Source organism: Amblyomma americanum, chromosome 1 (genome assembly GCF_052857255.1).
Source record: "Amblyomma americanum isolate KBUSLIRL-KWMA chromosome 1, ASM5285725v1, whole genome shotgun sequence".
In the NCBI taxonomy this organism is placed as follows: domain Eukaryota; kingdom Metazoa; phylum Arthropoda; class Arachnida; order Ixodida; family Ixodidae; genus Amblyomma; species Amblyomma americanum.
In genome coordinates, this window is record NC_135497.1 from 145839016 (window position 1) to 145864793 (window position 25778).

At 50.1% G+C, this 25778-nt stretch overlaps 1 protein-coding gene across 1 annotated transcript; it reads left to right on the top strand.

Moving 5' to 3' along the window:
- Window positions 1–272: 272 nt before the first annotated feature.
- Window positions 273–20797, top strand: LOC144114178 (protein unc-93 homolog A-like). Its single transcript, XM_077647753.1, has 2 exons — window positions 273–1392; window positions 20583–20797. The coding sequence occupies exons 1-2, from the start codon at window positions 273–275 to the stop codon at window positions 20795–20797; spliced, it is 1335 nt and encodes a 444-aa protein (XP_077503879.1).
- Window positions 20798–25778: the final 4981 nt, after the last annotated feature.

The following is a 25778-nucleotide window of genomic DNA, read 5'->3' on the forward strand; positions in this document are numbered from 1 at the left end:
GGGTACCTGGTGGTCGTGCATTTCAGTTGAGTGGGGCCTTGTGGTTTTCAGGTTTGGCTGACGGGAGTGCCATGGAGCAGTCGCAGCTGGAGCAGCAGGATGAGCAACAGGAGGAGCAGCAACAGGAGCATAAGCAGGACCAACAACTCGAGCAGGAGCGGACGCAGGAGAGGGCGCAAGAGCGAGCCCATAGGCGGGAGCATCGGCGGGATCATCGGCACTCGTCCAAAACCCGCGCGTCGTGCTCCAACGTGCGTGCTGCCGAGGAGGACATGTGGCCGTCCCCGTCGGAGGCCAAGAAGCAGGTAGTACGCAATCTGCTTGTGGTGAGCCTGAGTTTCCTGCTGCTGTTCACGGCCTACCAGTCGATGCAGAACCTGCAGAGCAGCCTTAACCCGGAGGCGGGCCTGGGAACCGCCTCGCTGGCCTCCATCTACTTTGCGCTCGTGGTGTCCTGTATGTTTGTACCCAGCTACATGATCCGGCGGCTGGGCCTCAAGTACACCATGGTCACCTCTGTGACCATGTACATGCTCTACTTCGTTGCCAATATGGAGCCCAGCTGGTACACCATGCTGCCGGCTTCCCTCTTGTTGGGCACGGGCGGCGCGCCTCTGTGGACCTCCAAGTGCGCCTACCTCGCGTACCTGGCGCAGGAGTACGCTGACCTAGCGGGGGCGCTTGACTCGGCGCCCTTCGTGGCCGGCTTCTTCGGCATCTTCTTCATGCTCTTCCAGACGACGCAGATCTGGGGAAACCTGATCGCCTTCATCGTGCTGAGGCCGCCCAACGTGACCGCGGTGGCCGCCGACATCGAGCTGTGCGGCGCCTCGTTCCACCCGACCCAGGACCTGGCCGTGCTGAACCAGACCAACCTGGGTGCCGTGAACCGCGTACAGAGGTACACACTGAGCGGCGTCTATACGTGTTGCGTGCTCTCATCCATCGTGCTGCTGGTCGCTTTCCTGGACCCCGTGCGCAAGGAAGTGCCCGACCCAAACCCGCCCATGCAGCTGCTAGTCGAGACGATGAACCACATGCGGCATGGCTACCAGCAGCTCATCATCCCGCTCACCATCTACAGCGGCATGCAGCAGGCCTTCTTCTCGGGGGACTTCACGCAGGCGTACATCAGCTGTGCTTGGGGTGTCCAGTTCGTCGGCTTCGTCATGATCTCGTACGGACTCACAGACGCCTGCTGCTCCATGACGTTCGGCTTTCTCGTCAAGCGCGTCGGCCGTGTACCCATCGTGCTCTTGGCCGCGCTGCTCAACGCCGGCGTCATGATTCTCATGCTCACGTGGCGCCCGCGCCCATCCGAGGCGTACAACTTTTTTGTCATCGCCCTTCTGTGGGGCGCGGCCGACGCCTCCTGGCAGACGCAGATAAACGGTGAGCGCTCACGTTGGTCCGTGCGATGAGGCTGACCACGGGCGCGGCAAGAGGCTGCTCGCCACACCAGCGGGAGCGCGCGCACCGTTCCGCTACTGCATACAGCTACCGCGGGGATGGCGACACGCATCAGCGTTCAGACGAGCACGACGTGCTGTAAGCGCGCAAGCTATGCGCTTGATGTGTAGATGGCTGGCGCATGACGTCACTGGCACCATAACGGCAGACCCCGGACATGGGGCTGCAGTGCGGAAATGAACAAGCGGCTATTTGCTGATTAGATAGCGTGCAATCTTTCACCGTGATCCTGGTCCACCAACATGGCGCCCGCTGTGATGTCGGCGCATCCATTTATTTATGAAATACTACAGATTATGGGTATTTCCAAGGAGGACGCGAAAACCGTATCAATAGATCTGTGCAGTAAAACCAAGCACACGTTTTCGCCATTAGTGCGTCAAACAGCATATCAATACTACCGCGCATTGAAATAAAATGCACAAACACAGTGAGGCTTACGTGAAAAAAAAAATCTAGCTAATTTATCAAAGCGTGAAAAAAGGGCGAATGATTGGGTAGAATATTTCGTTCAGAAATCAACGAAATATGGTGGAATGTGCTTCTTCTATGCTTGAAAAAAAAGGAACTTATATGGACTAGTAAGCCAAACAAGGTGTAATATTGCAGCTACGTTTACGACGCCAGGCTCGGGCAGTTTTACTATAGGTGGTGTTTCATGATAAGTTGGCAGAAATATGTAACTAAATGCGGGCTTTTTTTCTTGCTCCGCGTTGTTCCGGATCTGCGAGTTGCAACATGGCATGAGGAGGTTTTAGGCGCCTATATGTATGACGTTTAAAATGAACCGAACTAGTTGCTTCCAAGTTATTCTGCGTGAACTGTGCGCGGGTCCCATATGCAATGCCAGCATATTTGAAGCTGGGTCAAACGATAGCCTTAATGCTTAAGTCTTAAGGAAATAGGACATCTGTCCATCTGGTTCTCAAGGAATATAAAGATTTTGCACGAGGAGGAGCTTGTATTGATTTTCTATTTCGCTTATTTAAGCCAGGACGTCAGTGTGACATTTAGATACGTATATGCTTTTTATTTGGTTATTCGTGCTACTATTTATTCCATACCTATATCTATATTTGTTAATTTTGCTACTAATGCACGGGTAAGCATACGTTAGCATGCTGAAAGTGAAAGAAACTGTCTAACATTGAAATGTCTGTTCAACACATCTCTGACACCTACGATAAACTGCTAAAATCATCCAATAGGCACGACAGGGAAATCGAGCTTTTACGCACGAGAGTAGATGATGTCGACACAAACCATAACAGGCAAGAAATTCGAAATTTTCGCCGGGAACTGAATGACCTAAGTGAGAACAGCCAGCGGCAAAATATGGAAATTCATGGACTACCTGTGACAGATGTAGAAAATCTTCTCTACAAAGTAATCAAACTTGCGATGAACCTTGATTTGCATATTGTAGCAAGTGACGTTGAAGGGTTGCATCGCCTTCCTTACGAACCGGGCAAGGTACCAGTAGTCTTGATCTGTTTTGCCAAACGATCCGCAAAGACAGACTGGATTTCAAAGTCCGACATGGACTTTCAATTTTTCGATAATCTGATCGCTCTCAACGAGAAGGTACTGTGGCTTGCTATAACGAAGGCTCAGGAAATGAGCTACAACTTCGTCTGGTCGAAGGAGGGAAAGGTTTTTGCTCAGAAGTAACCAGGAGCAGCGCCCTCCGAACAGCTTGTGAGGAGGAAGGTCATTTAAGTCCATGAAGTGCGCGGCTACGCATTACGCCTGGCTAGCAGTGGCATACTTTACCTCCGAGACATTTATTGACATGTTAAAAACTGGTGCTTGCAGTTCGTGCAGCCCAATGTTGCTTTATTTGAACTGTCAGAGCTTAAAAACTAAAACCGAAGAAATAGAAGCTGAATTGCCAGTGGCGTAGCCAGAAATTTTGTTCGGGGTGGGGGGGGGGGGGGGGCTCATGTTGCAGCGCTGCCTCCTCATAAGATTTGTGGAAGGATCCAACGTAACAGTAATAACTGTATTGTCATTGCCATTGACAATACCATTGTGTAATAGATAACGCTACGCACTATCTAGACAAGTGAAATATGTATTTGCTTAAATAAAATAATGTATTCGTATGTCTTAAAAATCGTGGCAGACATGATTACAAAACATAAAACTGAGCAGGGGACAAGTCACAGGAGAGAAGCAAACAGGACGAGCTCGTCCTGTTAGCTTAACTTCTTCGCCTTGTCCCCTGCTCAGTTTTGTCTTGTAATCATGTCATACCAACTCCCCCCTTATCGTTCACTCGTGGGAGACATAACTGATACCAATGCTTCATTGTTTTTGCGTATTTAATAAGTAAAGAAAGTATCACACGAAGTCTAGAACTATATCGGCCCGGAACCAGCAAAGCAGTGCATGCCGCTGATATTGACACAGGTGATAGAAGAGGAGGACGAAGGGAACTTAGGCGATAGAAGCAGAGGACGAAGAAAATCTTCTTCCTGCTCGTGCTCGCTCTACCGGCTGTGTAGCTCCTTGGTCCCCGAGTGTTTTTGGTGTACTATTCGTTACAAATCTGGTGGAGGCAGTGCTGGGTACGCTTCCAGACCCGCGCAGCCCACCTGTGATCACGGATCTCACCCCGGTCCACCAGCGCCGCGGCCGCCGCCTGCGAGGAGAGTCCCCAGAGTTCGGACTCCTTCCGGCAGCCACCAGGACGACCCAACCTCGGACCTCGGAGGAGCCAGCTGCCATGTTAACTGAGAGTAGGCTCCCAGCTCACATCCTGTGCCAGCAGCCACGAACACCCCCGTCTTTTCATGGCGACGTATTCGAGGACGCCGAGGACTGGCTCGAGACATTCGAGCGTGTCGCCCATTACAACGGGTGGAGCGATGAGCGGAAGCTCCACAACGTGTATTTCGCTCTCGAAGAGTCGGCGCGGACATGGTTCGAAAACCATGAGGCTTCGTTTCCATCCTGGGAGGCCTTCTGCCGCAACCTGCTCGCCACTTTTCCAAACGCCGACCGCCGGGAGCGAGCTGAAGCTGCGCTACACTCGCGCAGCCAGCGCCCGAACGAGAGTGTCCGCATGTTCTTTGAGGACATGACCCGCCTTTTCAAGCGCGCGAACCCCTCTATGTCGGAAGACAAGAAGCTTCGCCATTTAATGCGTGGTGTCAAGCAGGAGCTATTCGCGGGACTCGTGCGCAGCCCACCGCGCACTGTGGCCGAGTTTCTCAGCGAGGCGGCAACCATGGAGAAGACTCTACAGCAACGAGCCCGCCAATACAATCGTGACGTCAACGCCTTCGGGCCAGACACCTGTTCTATGCATCTCGGAAGCGCCCCGGACGACTTACGCGAACTCATCCGTTCCGTCGTCCTGGAGGAACTCCAAGCCCTTCGGACGCCTTCTAACATGCCATCCTTCGCGTCGCTGACTGACGTCGTCCGCGACGAGGTGCGCCTCGCAGCCCAACAACAAGCATCTGAGGTACCCCTCCAGCTTGACGCAAGACCCTCGTACGCGTCTGTACTCCGTCAAGCTCCGACGTCGGGCTACACCATCAATGCCGCGGCTCCATCAGTGCGGCCACCGTGTCCCCCTCGTGACCCCGCTCTGCCAGCCTACGAGCGGACGGGTAAGAGTCAAGTGTGGCGGGTCCCAGACCGTCGGCCCCTCTGTTATCATTGTGGCGAGGCGGGTCACCTCTATACGGCGTGCCCGTACCGCCGCGTGGGCCTGCGGGGTTTCGCCCCGGACGACCCCTGCCCTCGCAATGGCGAAAGGCCACTTGAGATAGCCTCTCACCTATTGGAGCGGCAGAATCTCGTCACATCCGGTAGCCGCGGGTCTCGATCACCGTCCCCAATGCGCTACCGTTCTCCAAGTCCCCGCGGAGCGCAAAGCTATTCCGGACGCCGTTCGCCCAGCCCACGCCGGGAAAACTAATGCCGGCGGCCTCCGGAGGCAAGGCCGCTGCTGTAGGGAAATGGGAAGATCCTCCGCCACCATCACGCCGATACGCCATTTCGCCGGGGGCAGGTAGCGACAGCATCCGACACGCTACCTCCGATTTGTACGTAACAATTGATGGAGTCGACGTCTCCGCCTTACTCGACACCGGTGCCGATTACTCCGTAATGAGCCGTGCCCTCGCCCAAGAATTAAAGAAAGTTTTGACGCGATGGTCTGGGCCGAGCATTCGTACTGCTGGGAGTCACCTGGTTACCCCTGCTGGCAAGTGTACTGCAAGGGTCGGCATCCGTGGTTTTCTGTACGTCTGTGAATTCGTGGTACTGTCCGAGTGTTCGAGGGACTTGATCCTGGGCCTCGACTTTCTGCAGGCGAACGGCGCTGTCATTGATCTGAACGAAGCCCGGATCACGTTCTCGACGAAACAGGCCGTGGCGCATACCGACAGAGATCCGGGAATCAACGCTCTGCGTATAGTCGACGATGACGTGATGGTGCCACCACGGTCTAGCGTCCTGGTTCTCGTGAGAAATGATTTGTTCCACGATTACGAGGGTATCGCGGATAGCCACCTCCCGCTGCTGCTCGCGAAGGGAATAGCCGTCGCTCGAGGCCTCGTCCAGTTGCATAACGGTTGTACTAGTGTCCTACTCACGAACTTCGCCAACGAGGTTCAGCACCTCGCCAGGGACACGGCTGTTGCCTTACTTCACGATGTTACTGTGTTGCCTGATTTATGCGCCGTCGGGGCCAGCCCTCAAGACGAGGCCGCACCATGCCACGCCCTTCAGACCGTGAAAATCAACCCGGACTTGGCACCTGAGCAGAAGAATCTTCTGTCTGCTCTTCTAGCAGATTTTGCAGATTGCTTCGCCACCAGCTCCAGGGTCGGTCGTACACCTGTCGCCAAGCATCGCATCATCACAGACGAGGCCACGCCGCCTGTATGCCAGCGCCCATACCGTGTTTCTCCTAAGGAACGCGAAGCCATTAAAACGCAAGTCGATGAAATGCTTGCAGACGATGTTATTCAGCCGTCAACAAGCCCATGGGCGTCGCCCGTGGTCCTCGTCAAAAAGAAAGACGGCACCTTGAGATTCTGTGTTGATTACCGGAAACTAAACAACGTGACCAAAAAGGACGTTTATCCGCTTCCCAGGATTGACGATGCCCTCGACCGATTACGTGACGCCAGGTTCTTCTCCGCATTAGATCTCAAAAGCGGATACTGGCAGATAGAGGTGGACCAGAGAGACCGAGAGAAGACGGCTTTCGTGACTCCAGACGGTTTATACGAGTTCAAGGTGCTCCCGTTTGGTCTTTGCTCGGCGCCGGCCACGTTCCAGCGTATGATGGACACCGTTTTATCCGGTCTGAAGTGGCAGTCTTGCTTGGTGTACTTGGACGACGTCGTCATTTTCTCGCCTACCTTCGATCAACACTTGGACCGGCTGCGCATCGTGCTTCGAGCCCTGAAATGCGCGCAACTAACGATCAAGCCCGAGAAATGTCATTTTGGTTTCACAGAACTTCGCTTCCTTAGCCATGTTGTCAGCGCACAAGGCGTTCTCCCGGACCCCGACAAGACTGCTGCCGTCTCCAGTTTTCCGCGCCCAACCGACAAGAAGGCACTTCGACGTTTTCTGGGCCTCTCTTCTTACTACCGACGCTTTGTGCCCGATTTCTCCAGAATAGCTGACCCGTTGACAGCACTGACTAGAGACGAAATACCCTTTCTGTGGGGAAGCGACCAAGAAGAAGCTTTTCAGGAGCTCCGCAACCGCCTACACAGCCGCCCGATACTCGCCCATTTCAATGAAGACGCCGCCACCGACATACACACCGATGCCAGCAATGTTGGCCTTGGGGCGGTACTTATCCAGTGGCAGGACGGCGTGGAACGCGTTATCGCTTACGCGAGCCGAACACATTCGCGATCGGAGGCGAACTATTCGACGACAGAGAAAGAATGCCTTGCGGTGATCTGGGCCATCAGCAAGTTTCGTCCATACCTGTACGGACGACCCTTCCGTGTTGTCAGCGACCATCCTCGGGCGGTTGGCTAGGTGGAGCCTCCGTTTGCAAGAGTACGACGTGACTGTCGTTTACAAGTCGGGCCGGCAGCACCAAGATGCGGATTGCTTATCACGCGCGCCCGTGGACCACGCTCCGCAAGAAATCACCGAAGATCTTCCTTTCATTTGTGCTCTTAGCCCATCCCATGTGGCTCAGCTTCAACGAACGGACCCGGAGCTAGCGCCGCTCATCGAGCACCTGGAAGGTCACAGTGGTCGGGTTCCGCGTGTTTTTCGTCATGGCCTGCAATCCTTCACCATGCGAAATGGCGTTCTCTACAAGCGCAACTTTGGAAAGTCCACCGAAACATTTTTACTCGTGGTGCCCACCCAGTTACGACCTGACATCTTGAGCGCTTGTCACGACGAGCCGTCCGCCGGCCACTTGGGAGTCAGTCGCACGCTGTCAAGGATTCGGGAGAAGTACTATTGGCCCAAATTACTTTCATCAGTGCAGACCTACGTGCGAACCTGCCGCGACTGCCAACGCCGGAAGTCTCCACCCATGAAACCAGCCGGATTTCTTCAGCCAATAGCGCCACCGAAGATCCGTTTTCAACAAGTTGGAATGGATCTCCTTGGCCCCTTCCCGAAGTCATCCACTGGAAAACGGTGGATCGCTGTTGCGACGGACTACTTGACACGTTATGCTGAGACCACGTCGCTTGCGAGCGGAACTGCTGCCGAAGTAGCCGAGTTTTTTGTCCACAGCATCGTCCTGCGTCATGGCGCCCCTGCGGTCATTATTACTGACCGTGGGGCAGCTTTCACAGCCTGCCTAACCCAGGCTGTGCTGAAACTGACGCACACCAGCCATAGACGTGCGACGGCGTACCACCCGCAGACCAATGGCTTGGTGGAACGGCTCAACAGAACTCTGGCCGACATGCTTTCCATGTACGTGGATATAGAGCATAAAACCTGGGACCAAATTCTGCCATACGCTACATTCGCTTACAATACGGCACTGCAGGAGACAACGCGGCTCACTCCCTTCCAGCTGGTCTTCGGCCGTCGAGTTACTACTACGCTGGATGCTATGCTGCCTGTTGACCCCCACTGCGAGAGTGACCCTGACCTCGACATCGCCACTTTTGTGCAGCGTGCGGAAGAAGCGCGGCAACTGGCAAGGCAGCGCATACACCGTCAACAGCAACTAGACGCTGGCCGCTACAACCAGGGACGGCGCTTCGTTGCCTACGAGCCAGGCGACTATGTGTGGATTTGGACGCCCGTTCGTCACCGCGGGCTGTCTGAAAAATTACTCCGTCGATACTTCGGCCCATACCGTGTCCTCCGCCGCATTAGCGACGTCACCTACGAAGTTCAACCCGCCACCCAAGCCAGCTCATCCCACAGACGCAAGCTTACCGACGTTGTGCACGTCGTTCGTATGAAGCCGTACCAGGACCGACCACCCGATTGAACTTGAGGCTGACCGCTGTGCCCTGTTCTATGTTGTGATCCTCGTGCCTCACCCTAGCAAGCTCGCTTTCTGCTCGTCACTCTAGCGCACGATGGCCGCATCGGGGCGATGCTGCAGGGGAGGGAGCAATGACACAGGTGATAGAAGAGGAGGACGAAGGGAACTCAGGCGATAGAAGCAGAGGACGAAGAAAATATTCCTGCTCGTGCCCGCTCTACCGGCTGTGTAGCTCCTTGGTCCCCGAGTGTTTTTGGTGTACTATTCGTTACAATATGAAAAACGTAAAGGCCATGAAATTAGCTAGTAGAGGACACATATTTTATTGAATGTTTGTCGTTTAGGAACCTTTACATTTTTGTACATATGCAACGTTCCAGTGTACTGCGCAGCAGCGGCTGTCACCGGTCATGTATTGCGAGTAATTGCACCGAAATTTTAGTCGCAACAGCGAGCCATCGATAGGCCCCTGAAAGTTTGTGCTAGGATGGGGCCCCTTGCTTTACATGACTCCAGGTGCATGGGCGTTGGCACGAAATTCAACCCCAGTTAGCAATGTTGGTCCAAAATGTCTTCTAGTCTGAAAAAGACACTGTAGGTGACAAAATCCAGAATGGCTTCCGGCGCCGGTGGTTGTTTTCGTCAGTTCGAAACAGCGGTACAGTTCGAAAAAATTTCGGGGAGGGAGGGGGGGGGGTTCCCTCGGAGTTCTTTCTGGCACCTCTTCCATTTACTGTATACATTATTGACAATGTGAACATTCCCATAAATTTAATATTGTGCTATACACCGCCGTTATGAACGTCTTTTCTCCGGCTCTAATCATCAAGTACAGCTAACAAATGCCTGGCTTAACCAGTTAATGATTTGGCTCTCTGTCAACCAACTTTAAATGTAAACAAAACGAAGTTAATGCTTTTATATCCATGAAATTAACCATTAGACCATCAGATCCAATTAGAGTTTATTAATTTTAAAATTGAACAATCACATAATAAACATATAGTGTGTGTGAACAGCATTAGGATGACAATGGCCCATTTACTCGCGTGATCTACCGTATAAGGCATCTTTTCCCACACCTCGTGAAAGAACGATTATATTTTGCCCTCGTTCATTCCCACCTTGTATACTGCAATCTCTTGTAGGGAGCCTGCAAAAAATTTGTTCTCATTATTTTCCTTCACTTCAGAAAAGAGCCCTCCGTGCATTGCTTACAGGGCTAAGTAAAGTAACGAATATTTTCTAATCTTCCCATCTCAGCAATCTTCTGCACTGTTGCAACTTAAGTTTGGCAGTTCATATTTTCTATAAAATCAGCTAGTATCGCATTTGGTCAAGTTAGCTAAATCGGCTCTAACTTTGTTTAACTATACCTCGACGATACTCGAATCGACGTTGCCATGCTTCACTCTTATACGTTGATAAAAGACGCATTCATCAAATAAGACACAGCGTGTGGCTCCTGTAGAAAGGCTTTATTCAGTTGCTTCGCTTAAAGCACGGTTGCAACGTGGGGTTCTTTTGAACCATGGGTTTGAGGAAACGCTGCAACTTAATACCGTTAAGTGCGAAAACATATAAATAACAGATATTAGCAAAATAGGTTTTGCCTATTGAAAATTTTTATTCACTTTATTCTGTGTTATTTTCTTTTCAGTTTTTAACGAAGAATGGTCAATTTGAAACGTCTGTTATGCATTGCGCTATTAAAGTAACTGCTCTGCTTTCCTAAGCGCTCGGAGTTTGCACTTTTTAGCACAAGGCAAAGGCTGAAGCAACCGGTACATACTGCAGTAACTAGACCATTAGAAACAGTTCAAATCTATTCATGTAGTGAAGTGCTCAGAGACCAGTTCGCATGACGAACATTTGCGTTAAAAAAAAGATTTTTCTGGGTTGCTTATGAAAGCGATAATTTCACCGTCAGCATGGCTTCTTTCCAATACTAAAGTTTTCACGAAATCAGCTGCGCCGATAGTGGAGCATAAAGAGACAGGAGCTGAAAGAAATCCGTGTGGCCGGATTCGTGCATACGCTTTCAAATCCAGTGCGCTTATACCAAATATACAAAAAATCCAGAAACTACAGAGAAATTTCTTGACTTGAAAATCATATTACCAGCTTATTAATGTTAGCGATTTCAGTGGTGTATCGAAGTATCGACGATGCAGTATCAAGTATCTGTATTGGAAATCCACTTTGGTTCGGTATCCCGTATCGGTATCAGAAATACATTCTTTTTTAGGGTATCGGTATGGAAGATACTTTTTTCAAGTATCGTGCCCACCGTTGGTAGCAGCACAAAGGGTGTAAAGCCGAGTGGGCAGGCGACGTACGTCACTTACATCACGTATATCAGCATGGCCAGCAAGACATTCAAACCTATCAAATCGCTGCCGTCCGTCCACCCACGATTGTGCGCGTTAGCTTCGCTTTCGACGCAGCCCACCGAGCTTCTGCTTCCGAAACCTTAGGCTGCTTTGCCCAGCCGGCACGCACGCACGTAACGATTCACCCTCTAGGCCATCGGCGCGCGCTTGGCCGGTGGTCATCTAGTTTCAATACCGCCTTTTGTAGCGATAGCTACATTACGGTAACATTTCGAGCCTCCACCGTGGCGGCGCTGCCACCCTGCCACTTGGTTGGTCACGTGGTGTGGAGAAGCTGCCGGCGGCGCGGCGCCGTGGCTCGTCACGTGGTTCGTCACGTGGTTGGTCACGTGACCAGCCACGTGGTGCGGAGCAGCTTCTGCTGCCGGCGGCGCGGCGCGCCGGCGTACCGAGCTGCCACAGCTGTGCGCATGCGCCGTGTGTCAAGAGGGATGAAGATGTAGAAGGAACGCGCAGCGAAGAGGAGCGGCGCAAGACTGACTTTGCACTTCAACTGAGCAAGTTCCACTCTGCCAGCTGTAGCTATTGCGTCACTCCAGGTTTAACCAGAGCTAAACCACCGCCAATTTTTTATTGATTTTTTTCTTCGGTCGCCATCTTCTTTCCGGGGCGGTGTCACGGGGGCTGAGCGACGCTCTTCGGTCTCCGCGCTTGCTGTAAGCGCGAGTTTTCCAACTCCAGGAGTGAGTTTTCGGCGCCTTCTCGTTCGCTCTAACCGACTGCTGCGGCCACAGTGGTTCGCTCTATGTGAGACGAACTGACGTTGCCCTAAAGCGTATTTTGACGGTAGCACTGCCCTCATTCTTAATAAGTGAGCGTTCGCTATAACTGCGGTCATTATAACTGGGCTTGGATGTGTTAAAAATAATGCCATCATCAGCAACCAGATTACTTGCACAGGGACCAGGGCTCAACTGCCTGTGCGAAATGAGTGATGTAGATATTAAACAATATCGGAGCAAAACGAATGTTTGTCTCACATTACCACAGAACATCTATGAGCGAGCACTGTCTCCATCGATGTTTATAAGCTGCTTCCACCTAATTCAGTTAGTGTGTGTAGTAAAGTTGGCTTGCGGTACTTGTTATTTGACAACGTATTCTAGCTTGCATAAACAAAATGAGTACTACAAATGGGGCAGTAATCAAGAGCACTCGTGACCCAGTCGATGAAGGCAAGTCTTTGGAGTAGGTTTACAAGTAAAAATCGGATCGGGCTCCCGAGTACTGCCCAGTCTAGGTTTATAAGTGCTTCGACGCAATCTTTGTGAGAGCGGAAACAAAAAAAATGGCTGTGGTTTAGCTCTGGTTAAACCTGGAGTGACGCGATAGCTGCATCTGGCAAAGTGGAACTCGCTCAGTCGAATTGCAAAGTCAGTCTTTCCCTGCTTCGTTTCGCTAGGCGTTCCTTCTCCATCTGGATGTGGATTCACTATCTCCCTCTTCTCCGCTCCCCCCCCCCCCCCCCCACTCGGTTTCACCGGCGCGCCGCGCCGCCGTCAGCTGCTCCACACCACCGCACCAAGTGACCAGCCACGGAGCTCAAGGGCGGCCACGCAGCTCAAGGGGTGCCACGCTGAAGGCCCGAAGTGCTAGCGTAGTGTAGCTATCGCTACAAAAGCTACGTCTCCAGTAGCCACCGACCTTCCCATGTACGCCGAATATCGGTGGACCTCTCTACTTTCACTACAGTGGCTAGGGGAAGGTTCGGCTGTAATGATATCTCCCCTACACCACAATATTATTACATAAATGCCTGCCTGTCGACACGACAAAAAAAGCCGCCACCATCTGGAGGACTTTGAAGTAACGATCGTTAGTTGTTTGGTTTACTAGAATTGATATGAATGACAATATCGCGAGGACTTGAAAGATTACAGACCGATCAGGTTACTATACGTTGCCTACAAGGTATTTACTAAGGTAATGGCTAATAGAGTCAGGGCAACCTGAGACTTTAACCAACCAAATGATCAGGCAGGCTTTCGTAAAGGATATTCCCCCATAGATCATATCCACACTGTCAATCAGGTGATAGAGAAATGCGCAGAATATAACCAACCCCTATATATAGCCTTCATAGATTACGAGAAAGCATTCGATTCAGTGGAAACTCCAGCCGTCATACAGGCATTGCGTAATCAGGGTGTAGAAGAGCCTTATGTCAAAATACTGGAAGACATATATAGCAATTGCTATATATTTTATTGCTGACTTTATGGAGGACTATGGCCGCTGTGCAGTTAACTGCACAGCGACCACAGTCCTCCATAAAGTCAGCAATAAAATTCTAATAAGGAAGGCCGTCAGGCAAGGAGACACGATCTCGCCAATGCTATTCACCACCTGTTTACAGGAGGTATTCCGAAGTCTGAATTGGGAGCAGTAAGGAATAAGAGTTAATGGAGAATACCTAAATAATCTGCGATTCGCTGATGTCATTGCCTTGCTGAGTCACTCAGAAGGTGAACTACAAATCATGATCAATGAGTTAGACAGGCAGAGCAGAACGCTGAGTCTAAAAATTAACATGCAGTAAACCAAAGTAATGTTCAACAGTCTAGCAATGGAACATCAGTTAACAATTGGCAGTGAGAGCCTGGAAGTTGTAAAGGAATGCTTAGGGCAGGTAGTGACAGCTGATCCAGATCATGAGAGGTTAATAACTGGAAGGATAGGGATAGGATGGAACGCATATGGCAGGTTCTCTCAGATCATGAATGACAGTTTACCAATATTCCTCGAAAGAAAAGTGTACAACAGCTGTATCTTACCGGTACTCACCTACGGGGCAGAAACGTGGAGGCCAACGAAAAGGGTTCAGCTTAAATTAAGGACAACGCACCGAGTCATGGAAAGGAAAATGATAGGTGTAACGTTAAGAGAAAGGAAGCGGGCAGAGTGGGGAGAAAACAAAAGCGGGTTTATGACATCCTGGTCGAAATCAAGAAGAAATGGGCTTGGGCAGGGCATGTAATGCGAAGGGACGATAACCGCTGGTTCTTAAGGGTAACGGAGTGTATTCCAAGAGAAAGTAGGCGTAGCAGGGGTCGGCAGACGGTTAGGTTGGCGGATGAGATTAAGAAGTTTGCAGGCATAGGGTGGATGCGGCTGGCGAAGGACTTGGTTAATTGGAGAGACATGGGAGAGGCCTTTGGTGTAGCCAGGCTGGTGATGATGATGATTATGAAAGGGAGGTACATCCATGTCCTTCTCAAAAGCACAATGTGGTAGTGAACGTATCGGCGAAACGAGCGCATCTGAGAGGAGCTCCCGAGGGAGACTGCTCATTACCGGTGGATGGATGGAACATAAGAGCGTCCCCTTTGAAACATCATGGATTGCCACGATGCTCAGCAATCCAAGGGAAGGGATGGGAGGGCACAACCAATTTTAATGATAATAATAATAATAATTGGTTTTTTGGGGAAAGGAAATGGCGCAGTATCTGTCTCATATATCTTTGGACACCTGAACCACGCCGTAAGGGAAGGGATAAAGGAGGGAGTGAAAGAAGAAAGGAAGAATGAGGTCCCGTAGTGGAGGGCTCCGGGATAATTTCGACCACCAGGGGATCTTTAACGTGCACTGACATCGCACAGCACACGGGCGCCTTAGCGTTTTTCCTACTTAAAAACGCAGCCGCCGCGGTCGCCCCCATCTTGGATTCGAGAAACCGAAACTATGCCGCCATTTCGTCCCCTGACGTCATACTCATATAGTTCCACCTCTATCCATCACATTGCACCATTACGTCATCATTGACACGCGGCAGGTGGTTGTTTCTACAATGCTATTGTAGGCGGCGCTACAAGTCTCAATGCGAGATGTGCTATTTTGTAGATGCTGCCACAGATGGCGCTGTGATCTCAGGGTGGTAGCAGACCCCACAAATCTCGAAACGCGATAAGTAAGAGCTAACGCTCTTAAGAGTAAGAAGTCTACTTCGATGAATGCTGTATTGCCTCGCGTTGAGTGAGGGAGGGGAGTCGTGCCAGGAAATGTTTTAAGGGAACCGCTTATTACGCACCCAGCGACGGGTCCGCCACTTGGTAACGTGGGCCAAGGCGCACGTGATAGGTAACGAAGACGAGCGCGGGAAGCGCACTTTCGGTCCTCGTTGGCAACAACGCGCCGGGCAACAATCGCGAGGGGTCCGCGCCGCGTCTCGTATCTCTTGCGTTCATAGCAGCGCCTGGTGCCCACCTTTTCCTTCTTCGGTACGCGCCCGTTCCTATCGGTCAGCTTACGGCACGGAGAGAGACCGGAAGTGAAGACAGACTTCTTTCGTGCCTTTCTTTTTTTGAAAAGCTGACAGCAAGCGGGGAAGTACCAAAGCCTTGTTATTCATTTCGTCTTAGCGGCTACACCACCTCCTTCAGTCCTTTTGTAGACGACTGTCTTGAAACCGTAGTACGGACACTTTGCGTGCGTGCGACCGCGGTGGCTGCGTTTTTATGGAGGAAAAACACTAAGGCGCCCGTGTGCTGTGCGATGTCAGTGCACGTTAAAGATTCCCAGGTGGTCGAAATTATTCCGGAGCCCTCCACTACGGCACCTCTCTCTTCCTTTCTTCTTTCACTCCCTCCTTTGTCCCTTGCCTCACGGCGCGGTTCAGGCGTCCGCCGATATATGAGACAGATACTGCGCCATTTCCTTTCCCCCAAAACCAATTAAAAAAAACATTTTGCGCAGCTATAATAGTCATCCCGTCAAACGCATAGGGACAATCTTCATCGTTTTAAAACCGCCGTTGTACGAATTTCTGTAATACTTAACGGAATGAAGTTTCGCTGGTGTAGTATATACGTAGAGCCGCCAAAGCGAACCGGAGGCCACTTTACATTACGCTACACTACATATACAGTACAGTCGAGAGTAGAAAAGATTAGCACAGTGACGTAACCGGAACGGCGAAAATCGCATCGTGCGGCTGGCGAGGCGGACACACCTGGCATTTTTGTTATCAGCGTGTTTGTTACTGCAGCGCCGAGAGTTAGTCTGCCGCTCCTTTGGCACGTCATTAGTGCTAATTTTCTTTACTAGCGACTGTACATTACGGGACACGACCAGAAAAAAAAATCCGGTGGGGGTTTCCCTGATTCGTTTCACACAAAAAATAATTTAATACCGAAGTTAGATGGCTGTTATTGAATTCACCTTGCCAAAGAACACAACGAGCCCCTCATAAGGCTAGGGGAAGCACTTGCGAGGGTGGCATTTGTTGAGGTATGACAACCATCCGAGTGGCCGGCGTGCGTATGCAAAGCAAGGCTGATGGAACGAGCGCATGTGCTTTCCATCATTAAATAGTGATGTTGTTACCGTTTTTGATTTTACACATCATTGTGTGGACACATTTGACGGGCAAGTTTTGATGACAAGTTTTGCGTACACAACTGAGCCATATAATGCTTTCACAGGAACCCTTTACTGCAAGATTTTTTGTTTCATCATAAAATTATTTCAGGAGACGTAGGTCACCAAAAGAATCGCCATGTGCACATGAAAAATTGATTCAGTGGTTTTGTTGAGTTTTTATTGACCCAAAAAAGGTATGTTGCATATTTGCAACAACATCCAATAAAAATAGCACATTACAAAATGAACACCGCTGTTGATGAGAATGAAATACAAATAATGAGTATTGAATCAGACACAACACGAAATAAAAGTAGGGCGCTGTAACCCGTGTTCCAAATGGTACGCGTTATATAGTTTTGCACTCAGTATCGATGGCAGATGCCGGGGCTAGCAAAAATCTTTTCCTTCTTTTTTACTATTATTTTAATAAAACCACTACCACCACCACTAAGAAAAAAATCTGAGGGAGGAATGCGAAAGCATGTGTTTTGAGGAAAGGACGCAATAGCTCTCAGATCTCGACACCTCGGTGGACACCTTACCGCCAATTGAAGGTGCGTATGTCATTGGTACGAACCCCTGTCGCTGGCTAGCCTCCAACTTGACTAAAAGATGCAAGCTATATGCAAAGAGAAGTGCTATGACACCACCCAGAATGCTGTACGACGAACGGTTTATCAAAATTTTGGTGCATGTAGACGGGAATACTGTCCTCACATTGGAGTCCACCAGTGATGATATGGCGGGGATTTCATCTGCTCCTACGATATCTGTTGTGCAGTCGATCAAACATCGCCGCATTTCGCTTCGACGGACGCGGTTTGGCGCCGCGCGTCGCTTTCCATCATTAAATCGTGATGATGTTACCGTTTTTTATTTTACACATCATTGTATGGACACATTTGGCGGGCAAGTCTTGATGACAAGTTTTGCGTACACAACTGAGCCATATAATGCTTTCGCAGGAACCCTTTACTGCACGATTTTTTTTTCATCATAAAATTATTTCAGGAGACGTAGGCCGCCGAAAGAATCACCATGTGCACATGGAAAATTGATTCAGTGGTTTTGTTCAGTTTTTATTCACCCAAAATAGCTTTGTTGCATAATTGCAACAACATGCAATTATAAAAGCACATTACAAAATGAACACCGCTGTTGATGAGAATGAAATACAAATAATGAGTATTGAATCAGACACAAGAAAAGCGTCATTTCGCTGGAAAATCTGAGGAGGCTGAACGTTTCCTTCGACGGCGTCTCTCGCATCGTGTGCCCCAAGGGCTGCCACACTGAGCGGCGATCAGTGCCACGATCACTCTGGAAGTTTTAAATGGAACAGTGGTAGCGGAGCAATCATTTAAGTCAGCGACTCGGCTAGAGCAATTGCTGACGGGCCACTGTTAGGCTAATCCCGCCTGTACATTTACACCACCACCACACCACAGTGATGAGCCTCTCAGCACTACAAGATACGTTGACAAAATTCGATTGCAGCGGGCGCTGACGAACTGTACGAAGATTTACGACTCCAAAGTGGCTTTCTATCCCCATGCGCAACACGGTCTGCGAATTTTGGCGTTGCCGCGTGGACAGGCGAGATGGAGAGAAGACAAAAAAAAAACTTCCACTGCGACGCAACAATAAAGCGCCCAGGTCAGCTGGTCCGAAGATACACCCGGGACCGCCACATAGAGGGACCCTACTATCCATTACAAACACGAAATAAATCTTCACAGTGACATCAGATAATCTCATCAGAAAAACAAACATTAAAAACACCAGACACATCAGAGTATCCGTGTTCTTGTCAAAACACTCGCACACTCGCCAGCTGCGCGTTTTTCACCGCATCCACATCGATACACTCCTCACCCTTGCCCGTTATTCCCACCACCATATCAATTCCTGCCCTGCATGCCCCGATGTCCCCGAACGCTCGCTGATCTCGAGGACTCTTTTTTCTCCCGCTCCGTTGCCGTTTCATGGACCCCTCTGTCTTTGCGTACGCGGCTTGAGGCAAAGGACGTACAACCCCGCAGCTAAAGACGAGTTGTGACACGTGTCCAGCGTGAGAACACACAGAGGAATTTGCGGAACAACGAGGAAGCTACTCGGCATCACGTGTATGTCCAGTTTCAGGTCTTATCGCGCTGATGTTTACGGCTTCTTCTGCATGGCGCTGCAAAACTGCTCTCCCACTACACCGCTCTATCTCGGATATGTTGAGCACTGCCGCATCCAAGTGTACGCATGCTCGTGTGTACAGCACGAAAGGCCAAAATGAAATTTTTTTCTCTTGTTGGAGCGCGCTGGAGCTTTTTTCTTTTCAATTAAAATTGAAAACGATTGGTCAATCTTCCGCTTTTACTTTGACCGGCTGCATAATTATATCGCAGCACGTATCTAGTTATGATGAAGATAACCATCGCCAAACACAACCTTACGAAACATAAAAATTAATTAGAGATTAAGTGTATACTGGCTGATTACGTGTTACATTGCGACCGCATCGCTTTGCACCCGAAAAAACAAACTAGGCGATATGGGGCCGCCCCACTCCCATAGACAGACACCCTTGCATTTGTTGGTCGAAAGTTCGACTCCCGTTTGACGGCTGACTCGCGTTACGACTAGCGTTTTTGTATATCTCACGTACTTGTGCGACAATTTGGGGAGGCAAAGTCTTTGACCCGAAACCACATGACTGGCCCAGCTGGTGCGCAGTTCTAGAGGCACATGTGTATATCGGGAGCGATGCTGTGTAACGTCTGCCCGGCAACGGCCTCGGTCGTGGCTGGAGTCGTCTCACGACATTCAAGTGCATCTTATTTCACTTCTAATTCTGCTCTATACCTTTGTAGTTGGTGCAGTTGTAAGCACTAGTCGACAATTACTGGTTAACAATTCGCGAGTTTTGTAACGCCACTTTTTGGGCGACGCCGGATTTGCGTGTTGATCAGCCATCAAATGCTTTTAATTGAAAGGAAGAAATCAGAGTCATGTGGTTTTAACGAGGTCAAACATACTTGGCTCTAACTGCATGGTATGCCTTGGCCGTCTTTGCAGTTATCTCTCTTATTCTTTGATCCGCAGCGGTGGATCAGTAGCTTTGGCGTTCGGCTGCTCAACCCAGGTCGCGGTTTCGATTCCGGCCGTGGCGGTCGCATTTAGATAGAGGCGAAATTCAAAAACGGCCGAGTGCTGTGCAATGCCAGCGCTCATTAGAGAACCCCACGTGGCCTAACTTAATCCGTCGTAGCCCACTACTATACAGCGTCTCTCGTAGCCATGTGCTGCTTCGGGACGTTAAACCGCACAATTTACAATTCCTCTTATTCTTTGTTCTCTTCCTGTCCGCCTTCTTCGTATGAAACTGGCAGCCTACGTGAAAAATTCTAGATAAGAGAGGCAATACGGTACAGTACGCCTATTAACAGCGGTGTGCGGACAGTACTCTATCAAAATCGAATACAAATAGTGGAGCTTTTCTGACTAATCGAATGCAAACAGTGCTGCTAAAAACGGAATCTAATACCAGTCGAATATTTTGCGAATATTCGCTACATGTGCCAGTACTCCTATAAACAAATAATCTTGCGAAACAGGGAAGCGCTAGCGGCAGCGTTGCGGAACGGCGCTATAACTGAAGGAGTGATGGATGTCAAAAGACGCAACACTGACCTCCACTAGAGAGTACGAAATACGAAGTCATTATATATGGTGACACTGTGAGCGTCATGTTGTCCACGTAGGAAAATTCGAACATTTCGATAATTCGCCCATCCAAACTTCTTAACAGAAGGACAGCACTCCCTCATACCCGAGTGACGTCACCGAGTGGTGGTTGCTGGGGCGGAATAGGATGCGAGAGGAACTAACTCGCTCATTCTCCGGCGCAGCCTTCTACGGAATCATCTTCTCCGAGGCGCGCGAGGCGGCCTTCGCCAATTACCGCCTGTGGGAGTCCATGGGCTTCATCGTCATGTTCGCCATACAGAGCCAGCTGCGCGTGTACGTCAAAGTGGCGGTGCTCATGGTCTGGCTCGCGCTCGGCATACTCGGCTACCTCGTCATCGAGTTCCACGTGAGCAGCGATACCAGGTCGCTGCTGTAGCCTACGCGAGGCGGCTAGCTCGCCGCTCGCACACGCACCGTCCTAGGAACGAGTGTGGACCGAGTTACACGCTTGCGTCAACGAGCAGAAAACACTTCAGCGCCACAGTGTGGGAACTCTTCTTCTTCGATGAGTGTATGGCTTGCTGTCGTCTGCATCGGCGATAGCTCAATTTATGCGAATCATGTGCAGAAACTGTGTCTCAATTAATTTATTTATAGCGTTTTGATGTCACTTAAACTTACAAGCTGTGTCTCATACATTTAGCTCTGTTTGCGTCACAAAATAAAGGAGTTTTTATGTGAGCTGTTGACTTAAAACGCGTGCGTACGCTTACTGACGTTGTGGCTTGAGAGATGCGTACTGTTTGGCTCGTTTATAAGGACTGCGGTTGTCACCGTTTTTAAATATTGCTTGAAGCGGGTTCGCGAACGCCTGAATGGCGGACAGCACTATACCTTTCCCTCAGCGAGGTGCCTCGGCCTTCAAGAGTGCATGGAGAAGCCTTACCTCGTAGGTACAAAAAAAATACAGAGAGAGGCATGTTTTGAGCTTGGGTCGCAGAAACGAGCGTGTTAAAACTGATGAGGAAATTTTTCCAACGGAAGACTCCGGTTATAGTGTTGGCCTGTCAACGTTTATCTAGTTCATACACTTGTGAGCTTCGTTCAAAAAGCGTCGCGGGCAAGGCCGCCGCGACAGCAAATCGCCTTTTGGGGCGCAAAAATGTACTTGTTTTCAAGCGCTGGAACGAACGTTTGCCTTGGAGGGTCGACGACCTTACGAACGCGGGCGCTGACAGCGGCCGCTTCTGTCTTTTTAGTGCGCCATTCCCCGTGTGTGTGTGTGTGTGTGTGTGTGTGTGTGTGTGTGTGTGTGTGTGTGTGTGTGTGTGTGTGTGTGTGTGTGTGTGTGTGTGTGTGTGTGTGTGTGTGTGTGTGTGTGTGTGTGTGTGTGTGTGTGTGTGTGTGTGTGTGTGTGTGTGTGTGAGTGTGTGTGTGTGTGTGTGTGTGTGTGTGTGTGTGTGTGTGTGTGTGTGTGTGTGTGTGTGTGTGTGTGTGTGTGTGTGTGTGTGTGTGTGTGTGTGTGTGTGTGTGTGTGTTTGTGTGTGTGTGTGTGTGTTTGTGTGTGTGTGTGTGTGTGCGCGTGCGTGCGTGTGTGTGTGTGTGTGTGTGTGTGTGTGTGTGTGTGTGTGTGTGTGTGTGTGTGTGTGTGTGTGTGTGTGTGTGTGTGTGTGTGTGTGTGTGTGTGTGTGTGTGTGTGTGTGTGTGTGTGTGTGTGTGTGTGTGTGGCAGGCTGCTCACCTGCCCACAACCTGCCGTCCACCCTGTCAGGCGGCAGTCCATTTAATCGTGGGAGGCTGCTCGGGAGGAGCAACCTGGTTTGCAAACCAACCCGAGCAACCCAAGTCGCACCGATAGCAACAGCTGCCATACCACCTGCCTTGTGCCGATGCGCCGCTGCTCACCTGCCCACCGGGTGGGTTACATGCCATGTTGTAGCCGGCGGTAACCAGGTGAGAACCTGGGGCACAAATTAGGCGGCACCGCCCCTATGCTCACCGACCTATGCGGAATGAGCAGCAGCGGTTAGGTGAACGTGATTCGTATGATGCTTGCAGAATATCTAAACGGAAGAAGTTAGGGTGTTAATGGGTGGTAGTCTGGTGCCACGTAGTACTTCATAGCTCCAGCCGACAATTGACGTCATTCTAGTGCACATATACGCATTTGGCCTAATTACCCAAATCGACTGACATTTTTTTTTCATTGTTTCTTTAGTGTGCCCATCCCAACCACCTCGGGCAGCTTCACACTCTAGGGCGATTAAGACCTTACGAGAAGACGACGTCGCGGCAGTGCCATGTTGTAAGGACGGTCAATCCGGGCCACTGCACGGGGTCCACTGCACCGGCGCACGGCGGTGAAGCATATCGCGCAGTTTGAACCTGTGTTGTCCGTTGCGGGGGGCGAGTGTTTCGCGCGACCGGCCCGATATTGATACAGTACGTCCAAAAAACTATGTTTTACCAGGTGCCTGAATTAGATTTGCGTCTGCATCATGTTACGATGTTTCTTTTGATGCTGGAGGAAGTGCAATCCATTGCAGCGCGATTAACACGCTCCGACGCTGCTTTCCTTGCAACGAGTCCTTCCTGTTGACGGGCTACTCACAAACCAGGAAAACGGTAAAGGAGCTATCTTTCTGAAGCATTAACATTCAGCTCCCTTTTGCATATAAAAATACACTTCACTAAGATACACAAAAGAACGCCCACATGTGTGCATGCGAAATGCGCGCATTACCACGTTCTTTAGTAAAACTTTACCACTATAGTCTGCAGCACCCGAAGCAAGGTGCATACGTAGTCGTAGTAGTGGTTTATTAACGCAAAAAGTGCAAAAAGAATCTATGACATCTTAAGCTCCCGAGCTGCGGCCGGCGGAAATCAGGGAACAGGGAGAGGATAGCAAGAAATAAACACTATTTGTAATGATTACAAAAATATGTGTTAAAATATGCGTCCTGTAAGGAACGTACGCGGAAGTTTTCTATGCAGACTGATCGCAGCGCCGTATGTAACATAGAGGCTTTGAGTGGAGGAAGTAGTTTTGAACTGAACGACGCCACCGAAGCGGTCCGGAAGTGAGTGCCTCAGCGGCACCAAGAATAGCACGAAGGGGCTGAAAAGGACGCCGCCAAGTGATGCAAAGCAGATGTAAACAAGAACACCCCCCTCAAAACGAAAAATATTCTTCACGCTGCCAAAAGTACGTTGAAGTTCAAGAGGAGAAAGGATAGAATCCAGTTTCTCGGAATATATATTGTGTTCTACACTGCCAATAATTTTAAGCATACACTATACGTGTCGCTCGCTACCTTCTCACATCCTCTCTGTGTGTTGTCTGTGACGTGCTTGACCAAGAATCACAGATCTGACCGCTGCAGATATGCCGGCAATCCTCCTTAGTGTTTCCCAAAATTAGAGGCGGCGTCGCTAACGCTATACGAAAGGAAAAATTTTCTGCTCTTGATGACAGGAGAGAGACATTACGATGAAAGCCGAGGTGCGAAGGCCGTCTCGCACTTCCGCCGCGAAGTGAGAGGCGGATGAAAGGGGCTGAAACGTGGGAGACAAAAATAGGTGCAGCCAGGCATACTACGCACGGTGTACACAGTACGTGCGTGTATGGGCCTTCAAACCTGCTTGTGCTCCATTCTGCGCTGTTGCAACACACCATCCTGCTGAACGCTGCAAATGCCACTGCATGCTCGGGGACAGGACACGCACTTCACAAGATTCACGCAGCGTGCGCAATCAAACCGCCCCGCGCAAAAGTCTAAAATCGGCTACTTCACATTCTTTCATTTCAGACTACAGCAAGGCACCGAGGCAAAGGCCCGGTATTTGAGAGGCCGCCCGTCGAACGGGACCTTTGGGCGGGCTTGCTCCACAGTATGACGTCATATGCGGGCACACGCGAAAGCGGAGCCAAAATGAAGTGGACAGGGCGCTGTGGCGCGACCCACAAGGAATGAGCAGGCGTGGCGTCCCCATGTGCGACTGCACAGCGTCGACACGGTTATGCACGAACGCGTCACGCCTCCCACTTCTCCCGAGGTCTCTCGCGGCAACAGCGTGGATCACAGTGTTTCGTTTAGGCTCAGTTCAATTTTCGCCTCTGGAGTTGCGGTACCTTGCCTTATTAATCACTTTTTCGTTACGTCTTGCCCTCTTACTTCATTGATAGGATTTCTTGCACGTACGCATTTAGAAATTATTTATTCACTCCTCTGTTCTTTGGGGAAAGCGAGCAGTGGACTACGGGGCGGCCGTTATAACATTTTTTTTGTCGTTTGGGCCCTACTTTTAACAAACCTCATTTCTGCTCAGTTTTTTAATTTAGTCCGTGAAATTTATCTCTTAATGTCTATAGAGCTTAATACGGCAGACCCTAGAGATAAATTTCGTTGCCACATAGACATCAGCGGCTGCCATTACATTCTCTTTTTGTTGCAATTACAGTTCTTCAGATGTTGCCGCATTGGCATTTTTTCCTACACTAAAACGCTGCATGGCGCACGGCCAGTTGGTTGATCATGATTGAAATGTACGCGCCACTTAGGAGACAAGACACAAACGAACAGAAGGACGAAAACCCCAAGCGCAAACTTACATTTCTGTGTTTACACATTTTTATAATGACACATAATATTTTACAAGCAATGCCATGTGTACGCAACCGAGAAGTTTCAAATTGCCCTCGGCACTCTGGCGTGATCATTTCGATCTCGCTTTTCGTAAGCGCTACTGACGGATCGTTTACACACATTCCTTCATCTGGATCGGTCTGGCAGATGTGTCAACACGGGACTACAAAACATCACAATGACTGCGGTAAAATTGCCCATCCGGGAATTCAAGCGTCGCATTGTTACCGCTGCAAAGGAAAAAGCAAAATGCGAGGCATTGTTTGAAAAAAAGAAACCGATGACAGGCCGTGAAAGAGAGCGAGTTGAAAGAGAAACTGTAAGAATGGTTTTTGATTGCAGCAGCAGTTGAAGGAACGTACATGTGTAAGCGAGCCATCATCGCACGCCCGAAAAGCGAGATCGATATGATCGCACTGTAGGGAGGCGAGGGAATGGGGAAGATGAAACTTTTCGATTGCATGCATAAAACTGCTTGTGATGGCGATATTCTGCTTGTAGCAAAACGTGTCATCCCAGAGCAATAAACAGTTGTAAGTTGTCTCTTGTGGTGTGCGTCTTTCTGTCTATTTGTGGCTTGTCTCCAAAGTAGCACATGCATTTCATTGATGCAGTTAGGTTGGTGGCTTCCGGGCGGGCATTTAGCACGCCGGCCATCTCATATGGAGGAAGCGTCAATTACGCGTAGTGAAGTCGGATTTTATATACATTACACTGACGGCCACAGCGCAGGCAAGCTTGAATGCGGGCAGCATATGGAAAAAAAATG